We start from the raw sequence: 12160 nt of genomic DNA, 5'->3' as shown, positions 1-12160 counted from the left end.
AGTTGACATGACCATCAATTTGATTAAAAAATAAAATTATGGATCTGTAATTAAATTTCAGTTAAAAATAGCTAATTCTCATGAAATATAAATTTCAACACCCATATTCTAACTAGTTATTTTCAATGCTCCCCCCTGACTTAGGTTTTCAGATTTTAACTTATTTCATAAATTGAGCTGCAGGGAGTTATTTAATTTGTAACTAATAAGAGACTTATTTCATAATAGATTTCAATTTTGGAATGTTCAAAACTGTTATGGTAATGCGATGCACACAAAATTAACAATGGATATTTTCTTAACAGATCTCATTTATTTTTAAAATATTGAAGTTTTTTTCTATACTTATTACATGAAGTTTATTTGTGATGATTTCTTTTCAGTGATAAATGTTAATAATTACTTATTTATCTTTTTTTTTTTACAAGCCTTACAAAGGTATGATATTCGAAGGAAAAATGTATCCATTGGAGGTTTGTATAACAACAACTTGAATTCTAATTTTTCCTCAATTTCTATCTTAAGACTACATTATCATTTTGTCAGATTTATGCTTGCATGTGTGTGTAGCTATTGCTATTGATTAGAAATGTTTAAGCATTTTGACATATGTTTCTTAGTTTTTAATCCATTTTATTTTTACAATTTCAGGTTTTTATTTTACTATTTATTGAGAAAAAAGGTCTTTTTATTTAGTTATTTTTTTATAAATGATATTTTGAATTACCCTCTGTCATGTGAATAGATTATCGCGTATTTCCTTAGATCCCACTAAATATGAGGAAAATTGATAAGTACATTATCTAATTTTTATGAGATTCTGAAGAACAAAAATTCACAACCTTTTTTAATTCCATGAAATTTTTTTATCACATATTTGAAATATGGCCCATCTCTGCAGTGAAAAAAGTCCTTATATACATATGACACCTGACATACGGGTCAGCGTTAATTTTAAATCGTCTGGTTCTTAGTTTTATTTACTTTTTATCCTGATCCAGGTATTCTAGTGGCCAAACATCTGACTAAAAATAGTTTTTAGCACATCTGACTAAAAAAAACTATTTTTAGTCAGACTAAAAACTGACTAAAAAAAACTATTTTTAGTCAGATGTGCTCCAAAAAATATTGTTTTAGAAAGTTTTTTAAATTCATTTAAAATCAAAATCAGAATTAAATTTTCAGTAGTTGATAAAATAAACTAGGTAAAAGAGGCCATTAAAGAAAAAGAAAAAAAGAAAATGATCTGTGTAATGTTTTTCATGACAGCCATCCTATGGTTTTGAGTATTATTAACATTGAATATTAATTAACTTCTGATTAATTTGACTACATGTTTTTAATACAAATTTCTTGAAATAAAACATTTTTTTATTTTGAATACATATTTTCAAAGACTAAACAAGTTAAAGGTAAAGGATAATGTGAAAATACAATCAATTACATCATCGTTAAACTAGAACCTGACCCCTGAAAGTAAGTACTGAATTTTTGATGGAATAGTAATTTAATATTACTTTCAAGATAACACTTAGTGAATTAAGAACAAAACTAATTATGTTCAGTTGTTGCTCATCAGACATAAGTAAAACACTTATTGTCAAAAGTAAGTAGCATCATTATTGTATTATTTTTTTAAATTTTCACAAGTTGAAAGTTGTAACAAATTTTTCGAGTAATTTCAAGTGGTTGTCTCTAGTATTGAACAAACATGATTTCAGGAGCGGTTAAAAACTAAAAAACATGAAACCAAAATCATTTATTTTTAACCTTGGTTTTGAATAGATCAATGGTACCTGAAATCATGTCAGCTAAAGAACAAGCATCGATTTAGATATTAAAGAATTGTAAGAAAAACACAACAGGAGACTACCAAAAATTTAAAAAAATTTGAATCATATATGCAAAGTTAATTAGGACACAAAGTTAAAAAATTACACGAAGATGCAAAGACAAAAAAAAGTTAAATTACAGGTTTAAGAAAATGAACTCCTAGAGATGATGCAGTTAAAGAAAACTTGTTTCTCATCTACCTAGTAAAATAAAAATAGGTATATAAGTAAAGAGAAAAAGTGCATATGTTAGTCCTCCTCTGGAACTGATAATAATGCTTCTTCGTGTGCTACTGGCCAGGCCAATAATTTATATTTAGTGACTGTGCCAAAGATTGGATTCATTTTTTACCCGAGACGTCTACCATTCCCTTATATGCTCATAAATTTCATGGAGTTTCTTTTCTGTATGACTATCTTGGGTACTTCTAGGTCATAATGCATTGATGTATATGAATTTTTATGTAGAATTGTGAGTCAGGTTGGTATTGATACTTAAATATTCTTTTCTATTTATGTAGACATCTCCATAGATCTTTATCTGTGTTCTTTGTATGTGTATATCTATAGTCCCTGTGTCATTAGGGATTTAAAACAAGATAACTGTTTTTCTTGTATTTCATTTCTTCCTTACTTTCAAGAGAATACATATATACCAAGTATATTAAATTTTTATAGTATATTATTAAAAATCTTAGAAAAAGTCATTCTGTCTACCATAAAGCCTTTGGCAGCAACAGGTTGAGACTCTTGATAATTAAGATGATGCGAAAAGGTTTCCATTTACAGCTTAAAGCTCAAAGCAATACCCCTCATTTCACTTCTGTCAGACAAAACTATCTTTTTCTAAAATCCCTACGAAATGTTTTACAAAATTAATTAACTTCTTATATTTATTAGGGCCAATAACCCTTAGCTTTCTGTATACATTTTTAGAAGAACATTCATAAAAGCTGCTACTCTTGGTATATAAGTAATTTTAAGGTGTCACAAAACCATATTGAAAAACATACAAGTATTTACAGGTGAATATTTTGCGTTATTCAGTTATTTTCAGGTACATACAGTTTGTTTGGTGACTGGTAGTGTAAGAACTGCGCGAACTCTTAGCAGTCTTGATCCAGTTGACAGTTTTGGTCAACTGGAATACAGAGAGAAAACCTTCATTTACAAGCATTATTAAAAACAGTCGCCTCCATAATTTTGCCTTCACCAAATTTCTTAATGTTCCTAATGTATTACACTTCCATAGCTAATCATACATCTACTTCAGTAAAACAAAGCTTGTCTTTGATCTTTTGTTAATTATTTGTACTTTTAGTTCTATATTTAGCTATATGATCGTGGATGGTGACATTAATTCATGATTATTTTTATTAATAAGAATCACTACCACATGTCCAACTTACACAATTAATGACACTGTACACAAATCAAACTTAATATAACAAAACATACTCTATAAATCATCTTTCTTAAATCTTAATTCATTTGATGTCAATAGAATCTGATTTTTCAGCAAAATAATAAAATAAAAAATCATTACGTATTATTATGACTATGATGGTAATAGTAATGTAAAAAATGTAACTTATTAAAAATATCGACACCTTAATTCCAAAATTAATCACATTATAATATTACACCATTTCCAAATTGGCTCCTTGAATAATTTTTAATAGACTTAACAAAACTAATACATTACCTAATGCACAACATATTTAATTTCTTTCCAAGTTATACTATTTCTTCAACACCACTCATTATGTCTTTTTCATCATCACTTTCGGAACTAAAATCCGCTTTATGTAATTTTACAATAAAACGCTTGTAAATTTTGCCTAACATTGATTCCAGTTTTAAACAATTTGTCTCATAATTTTCCACAGTTTTGCAGCCTTCCAGAGGTTTTTCATTTATTTCACTAAATTTTTCTTTCGCCAGTTCTGTTATGTCTTCAAAATTGAATAATGCATTCTTTTGGGTGATGTAATTTTTAACATATGCCCAAACATTCTCAATAGCATTTAAGTCAGACTGATAAGGTGGCAATCTGACAATAGTATGTTTGTTTTCAGCAAAAAATTTATTTTGTATGTTTTAAATCATGGTTTATGTAGTTTTATCATCATATACAATTCAGGTTTGAAAATTTCATGTTAAAATTATATTTTTTTTTTAATGAGCCAGTCGATCATGTCTTGTTTTTTTGAATTTGAATTAGGGGCTGGATTTATTTGAACATTGTGATACGATGCGTTGTCCATGACTATTACAGATCGGAGTGACAGATTTGCTAGTAGTTGAGACACAACCCATTTTTGAAAATAACTAAAATTCATATCGTCATGATAACTGCCCATTTTTTGATCAGACTTAAATATTAGGAGAGCATTTTCGATAAAACCGTCTTCTCCTCCTGCATTAACTATTTCTTGACTCCCTTTAGAAACAGAGGCTTTCAACCCTTCTCCATCAGTCCATGCTTAACCCTTCATGTGGGAAAACAATGTATGTAGGTTTCATCTATGTATTTAATTGCATAATTTTCTTCTTTCTACCATGTTATGGAGCGCAGGTAATGCAACCGTTTATCTTGTATATCATCATTGTTGATCAAATTTTTTTTTGTTTTCAGCTTTTTTCCACCAGAAGCCTGAATTTTTCATGACTACATGATTATTCCAAATGCCCCCTGCAAATGTTATTTGCTCTTTTACTAATAGCAAAATTGTCCTTAGAGAGGGGTCTCCATGCCATAAATGAAATTCATTCACCATCCTCTGTCTGAATAACATCTTTGTTGAAATCATCCCGGTCAGTCTTCAACTGTTTCCAGCCGTTTTTTTACAAGGAGTACTGAATTCACTTCCACTAGTTTCATGTTCTTGTTGCTTTAAAATGCACTTAAGGGATCTAATGGATGTTCACTTTTGAAACGAGTTTGAATTTGTTTTAAATTTTTTGCTTGTACTTTTTTGGCCTCTTTCTTTATAAAATTATAAATATTAAGAATAAACTGCTCGAGTCTAACTTTTGATAATCCTCTTTCCCCCAATTTTATCGGTTTTTGGCAACATTATTGGTTTATATTTACACTGCAGTAATTAAATTTACGAACAATTTAAATAAAATTAATTAAAAAATAAATTTTCTTTAACAACAGAAGCATTCTTAATAAAATTATTAACAAATAACAGCTGCAAACAAAGGTCGATTATGCAATTATTAAATGCAGTTGTTGGTTATAAAAACATATAAAATGTTTATAGAAAAGTACGTAATCACAATGTTTTATACTTGGAGTTCTGATCTCAACTGATAAGTTGCTTACCCTTACCACAAACTATTGCTGCAATGCTTCAGCATATCCAGTTTCTATCTGCCACCAATGAACAAACAAGCTATACATGATAGTTTAGGTATTTGATAGTAGTAATAAAAAGTCACTGGAGTAAGGAAGAAAATACTAAGGAAGCTGAATGCAGTCATTGTGTCAGTACACTTGTCTTTTTCATCTTGTTCATATGTACTTGAAAAATTACAAGAAAGAAATTTCATCTATTACTGTTATTCTTTTTTTTTTGTTGAAATTTTAGGGGCATTGACTAAAATTTACTTTCCCTCCCTGATAATATTACTAGCGACAAGTCTAAAAACTAGTCTTGTCATGATAAATCATCCAAAAAATAAACTTGTCAAGAGATATTAAAACACCAGATAAGCACAAGATGATATGGTATAAAGGGTATGATATATGGTATGGTATATGGTATGATATGGTATAGTGGCCCTTACCACTTAAAACTAATACATTAAAAAAACACTTCAAAATATATAAAACATGTAACCATTTCTAAAAAAATATTGTCAAAAACAAAATAAATTCACAAGTACATATAAACTAATTTCTTCTTAAATTTCATCACCCAGGCTTACCCTAAGGTCAACCTTTCTTCTTTCTTTTTTTCATCCTCCTGAAGGCGTCAATGTCAAACTCCAGGGTGTCTGAGGCCTCAGAGATAGATTCTTCTAAAATCACCGAGGATCTCCTGCTGCTGGTATCAGATGATACCAGCCCTAATGGTGCAGTCAGCAGTGCATCAGAGTTGAGACTTGATATACTCCTCGCTAGAGCATGTAAGGCGGCCGAAATGCTCACCCTTTCGTTTAAAGGCCTCCATGCTTTCAGAGGCTCCATTATTGGTTTTTTGAAATCTTCCTTTTCTAAAATCTCTACTTCTGGTTTCACAGATCCCTGAGTGAGGAATTTTTTTCAATCTGTACTTTAGCTTCAGTCTTCCTTATTTTTGTTTCGCTTTCCTTTGGCTTTTGACTGGTTGAAGGTTCATTCCTCAGTTGTGTAACAATTTTTTGTGTAGAGACATTCATTTTTTTCATCATCGGCTTTGAATTACTTTCTCTAATTGGTCGACTCTTCAATTTGTGATCAATGATACGTTTAGCTTGTCAATGCTGGTACCAGTTCAGATGATCTGATGCTGGTGCTTCCCAGTGCTGGCAAACACCCTTTGGTGTGAAAGAAACTGCAGCAACCTGAGCATAGGATGTACACTTCAGTGATCTGCTAAGTTCAATTTTTCTGGCTTCAAAGTAACTGACCTTTTGAATGGTCTTTACCTTCTGTATTGCTACTTCCTCCTTGTAGATCAGACAATTTCGTGATCTAGCAGAATGATATTCATGGCAATTAACATGAACCGGTGGATCCTTGCAGGGGTCATCTGGATGTAATGGATCACCACAGGGACATATTTGTTTCATAGTGAATCTCGCCACAGTATGTCCAAATGTCTGACAATTAAAATACTGCAATGGATTCGGGATGAAAGGACAGACATCCAATCTATGAAAGCCAGCCTTAATTTTATCAGGAACACTTAAGTTTGTTAAATGTTAAAACATGCGGCAAGGAGGGCACAACCTCTCCATTACATTGAATGTGTTCAAACGTCGACATGCAATAACTCCTTGTTCCTGAAGCTCTTCGAGATCTCTTCTTCTGTGCAGTTTATAACTGCACACAACTTCCTTGGAGGTATTTATGTACTATATGGTACAACCTCAACATCGATGAGTCCTATTTTTGTATCTTTCAATAGCCATGATGACTGTAGGTCATTGATGGTCTCCACAAACAAGCCCATAGCTGTCTTCCTGGTCTCTTTTACAGGTCCTCCTGCAGTTTCTGTGATCCCATGAGCAATCACAAAAGGACTAATTTTAGAAAAATCCCCTTCTTTCTTCTTTATCACCAGATAGTTTGGAATTGGTCCAAAGCTTTAGGTCAAAACTTCTTCTCTGTCTCACTGAACTTGACACTCTTACTTCTCTTTGTTTCTGAAGATAGAAGTTCTCCTGGACAAGGGTTTTTACATGGACCCTCTACCACGTAAGATGTGGATGTAGATGCTTGCATAAATCTATTATATGTCAGTCAATATGTCATAAGGTGCAGGTGGAGAGATGGTTGGGCGTCTTTTGGATTATAGATCCTGCCTGGGTTCTCCCAGCCAGCTGCCTTCCATAGTTCTAACCCAGGCCAGGCAGTCAGAAATTGCCTGATCCATGATACTGACATTCCAGGGCTCGGAGTAGCGGTCAGGGCTCCAATACCCTTACTCTTAGGACAATCCCTCCCAACGGCCGAAGTGACTGACTCACGCTGACCGGTGCAAGACTTAGGCAGAGCTAAGCTTGCAGTAGTCCATCCTCAACCTGGCTCCACATCCAAGAAAAGGGATGGGTACTCCCCTTCCACACTCTGCCCTGCATCGGCAAAACAGATATGTCATGCCCCTCAACCCCGGTACAAACAGTGAAACCGAGAAACACAACAGCAACCAGCTCGGGACCACCAATCCCGTACTCCACAGAAGACCTCCTCAGCAAGACTATTGCTCCATTGGCCAACATAAGTGGAAGTTCTGTGATGTTGCCCACCCCGGACATGTGCGTAGATGTTATGGCATGGACATGGAGTTGCATTTGTCTGTGGCATTATTATTATTATTTTTCAGTTTACTCATTATTATTCACTTTATCAATTCATTATTTGTTTAAAAGATTAATTTTTATTTTTCTTAAGTAGAAATTAGTTTTTTTTTGGAATGTTAATACTTCTTTAAGAAAAACATATTTTGTGATCTTTGTAATTTTTCTAAAAATATCTTCAAAAAGATTTCTATGTTAGAATTAAACAAATTTGTATTCAAATTATCTACTTATTTGTTTATAATACCACATGAAATAGATGATTATAAAAGATTATTAATAAGAAAGGAATTCCCTAAACACAGTCCCTTGGTTTCTTATAAGTCTTTTCTGTAAATTATGTTATCAAATGCTTTGGAGAAATTGCAAAAACTGCTGCAGCATACCTTGATGTGACCAGTACCTTTGAAACAGCATTACACAATTCATAATTGGCAGAAGAGGTTGATTTTCACTGAATATACTCATGCTCATTTTAGTTAAAATGTTATTCCTTGAAAGATAATTATTCTTTAAAAATATAAGAATTGCCGTTTAAAAAAATTATAAATAAAAAAAACTGAAATAAAATATTGTAAGGCTTAATGAGTGAAGTTTTTGAGAAAAAATATGAATATTCTCATCACTCAAATGTTGATGAAATTTTCTTACAACCAAATGCTATTTTTAATCGATCGAGTATGAGTAATATTTAATGATATTGTGAACTTATTCCCTACATTTTGGAAACTGATAGCTATCTTCCTGTGCAAATAAGTACAGATATATTCTGTATTGATTTATGTTTCATAAATATAGAAAAAATTTGTATCAAAGAATTAAGAGTGTTAAAAAACATTTTTTTTCTGTATCTTTGATTAATTGTAAGCCCATGTTTTATCATGACAGAGGGGGACAAAACATTATTCAATTTGTTTTTTTTTATTTGATGATTTAAATACCAGATTGTAAACTTAAACTTATAAAGTTTTATTAAACTAAATTAATTTTTTTAGCAGCATACTAAAAGGAATGTTGAGGATTATTCTGGGTTCAGCAAAAAGGTGGTACTATTTTGCATATGATTTTGTACACACGTGTAATTATTATCTAAATAGTTTACTTAATTTAATCAAAACATAAGAAATTTGAGTTGTAATTGTGGTCTGCAATACCAGTTACTTGAGATTTCTTAGTTGACTAATGAATCACTACTACTGTTGTGACACGTAATGATTTCATAATGTGACACATGTGAATACTTTTTCACTGTTCAAGAGAAGAATGAGTGTGATTTTTGTTACTTCCATGTAATACTGCTTCATCCTTTTATACCTTCGAATGAAAAAAGGACAGACTGATGCTTTGTGTCTATATCTTGCTATTAGAAACAAAATGGAACATTATTTTAATTTCTGTCAAATATCAATGAATATATACTTAAGGTGCAAAAAAATGTAGACATTTGCAATGTCTAATCATTTACAATGATTAAAAACAATGTTATTTACAATGAAAATATGTAATTTTTATAATAAATTGAAATGATGTTTTTGTGATTAACAAAATTATTACTTTTAAATTGAAAAAGGTAGGTAATATTATGTAATGAAAGTATGTTTCACTGCTACAAGAATGTGATTTACATAATAAAGACCTGTCCTGAATGCCAAATGTCCACTGCACACCATTGCAAATCATATCAGTAGTTCACATTTTTTACTTGTTGTTAAGGGTTGGCCTGAAGATGCACTAGAAAAGGTTGCTAAATTCTACTTATCTGATGTAAAGATGGAAGATGAAAACTTAAACAAAAAAGTAGTCTGCGCTTCAAAATACATTTATATTACTGCTAGGTAATAATTCCTTTTACAATTATTTGTTTTAGTAGTTTTAATTTTATTGTGTTTAAGAATAAAAGATTTGTCAATTTAATTTTTTTTTTTCTATTTTATTAACCTTTTACTGTTGTGAAGTGGATAACTTGGTGCAGAAAGTCTTGACTGCTGCTTTCCAGAATACTTATTTATAATTTTATTTATTCGGAAGTAGGACACCCTTGTTTTTTTTTCTTATTTGTAGTGTATGTGTAATTTACTAAAAAATATATATATATTAAGTAGCATCAACTTCCTTTGATCATTACCTACTAACAGATTGCGACGAAACCACAGTGATATATGAGAATGGTTCATTAAATGTTGCTTCAGCTTTTTTTCCAATCCAATTTCAATATTGAAATTTTCACCAACACTGGGTCTGATTACAAAACTTTCGGGAAAGTCTTCCCAGTCATTTTCTCCCTTATCTATTTTGCTTTTTTCTTATTGATATCATGTTCCCTGATCGCTTCCGATAAGTGTAACTTAACATCATTTATGAACTTCATTTTATTTTCTACGTATGTTGTGAGAATGGCTTGCTAGAAATCTTGGGTGTTGAAATCTTTCACTTTCACTTCCATTAATCTCTGTTTGAATGATAACATCACAGCATTTATATCGTCAATCGATATAGATAGTTTGTTTATATATTTGATCGCTTCTGATTCATGTAACTTAACCTTATTCATGAAATCTTCATCTTTCTTTTTCACTTCCTTTAATTTTTTCTAATGGTACCATCACAGTTTTTATTTCGCTTGTAACGTTGACACAATTTTTCAAAACACAATTTTATGTTTTGAAGTTTGTATCTATTGTTATGTGATGGTCATTTCCGTCTGCCATAAACTGAAATCGTTCGTGTGTAAATTCTAAGAATACGTTGAATTTGAGTGATTTTTTATGATGAAGCGTTTCGGTCAGAAGGTTACGATATTTTGTTTTAAATTTTGCTTGAATATGTCCTTTAATCCACCGTGTTCATTATTGTATTAGTATGTTACCAGATTCAGATCGAATGCATTTTCAACAGCACTAAATAGTGCAGGTTGACATATATTTAGTCTGATTTTTTTGAATTCCGCTCGTTATCGCTACCATAAAAACCCGTTTTCAATTTACCTTCGTCCGATCAACGTACCCGTTTACAGTTTACATTTATTCGGAGGAGTAAGCTATCCACACTAATCAGATAAATTGTATGTCGATCTAAGGCCTTATCATGAATTAAGCGGAATGCATTTATAAACGAGTCATCTAAACAGTTTTTGTCTTTCACCTCAATTTCACCACCACCGTTATCAAGTTCTATATCTCTTTGTTTCCATATAACATTTGTTCCTGAATAACACCTGTAAAAACGAGATTAAGCCTAATTGAACCCTCCTTTTAATTGAATCCATCAGCATACATTTTATATCTTCCATTATACTATCAAGAAATGAAAAAAAACATCTTGTTTATCGGATATAAGGTTTCTATACATATATGTTTCTATATTACATTTTTGAGGTGGTTTCGCTACATAATTGTATATTTTCGAATCACAAAGCCTAGTCTAGCATGCTTGCTTATGGATGTACTGCCCCTCCTACAATTGGATGAAGCTTGCAACTCATTTACGCTATTGTATCGGCCGCGATGTGGAGATGACCTCGGCATTCCATACCGGCTCTGATGATGTCACAGCAATGTGTCGGCGTTAGCACAGTTCAAGGTCATATGACGTCACAATTATTTAATAGTAACTATTCATTTCGATAAATTATAGTCTGCAGGAGATAAAGGGCTACCAACTCCCCAGGCACTCCTCTGACACCGCGACAGATCAAACGTTACAACGTTCAATCATTCATTTTCTCACTGGCAAAATTCATGTGACCTTGAACAAGCTAATTGTATCTGCTGCAGTCGCGCGCGAATAAAACTGAATTCGTAACCTCAAATCGGGGGAGTGTGAAAAAATCGCTCCATCTCCTCAAATTTTGGGCGGATCGAGACCATTTTTTTTTAAATTGAAGTTGCTCAAAAAAATTATTATTGCGCTATCACTTTTTACTTATTATTTCATATATAGTCGGCTTTTAGCTACTTGCCACACACTTCGTTTTTGTAGATGAAAAATATTGATAAATTTAAATAATAATCATTATGTGTTGTAACTCATGAGTGCACTCTATAATTATAATTCTTTCTGTGTAATCACAGACAGAAAACTACTTATAAACACTGTTTGTTGTGTTTCTGTAATATCCGGTTCCATTAATATACGTTGACACCTTAAAACTGTTAGAACAACCCCATAAAATGCATTGTGTACATAATTGAATGTAACTGCATGCACATTGACGTATTCCTAACTGCACGCTAAATAAATAATAAAACAAACATAAAAGAAAAAAATTCATCACATTAACATACAAAAACAAAGAATATTCAGGGAAAATAGCT

The 12160-nt window shown here is 31.6% G+C and overlaps 1 protein-coding gene across 1 annotated transcript in view; it reads left to right on the top strand.

Moving 5' to 3' along the window:
* The window catches only part of Dhc62B (Dynein heavy chain at 62B), a 253254-nt gene that overhangs the window by 116737 nt on the left and 124357 nt on the right, over positions 1-12160 (top strand). Inside the window, exon 32 of the mRNA XM_075361705.1 lies at positions 9561-9682. Coding sequence (XP_075217820.1) covers positions 9561-9682 — 122 coding nt within the window. The remainder of the gene's footprint in view (positions 1-9560; positions 9683-12160) is intronic.

Source organism: Lycorma delicatula, chromosome 4, assembly GCF_047948215.1.
Source record: "Lycorma delicatula isolate Av1 chromosome 4, ASM4794821v1, whole genome shotgun sequence".
Classification (NCBI taxonomy): Eukaryota; Metazoa; Arthropoda; class Insecta; order Hemiptera; family Fulgoridae; genus Lycorma; species Lycorma delicatula.
The sequence above is the reverse complement of the archived record's forward strand: the minus strand, read 5'-3'. Positions and strand labels throughout refer to the sequence as shown.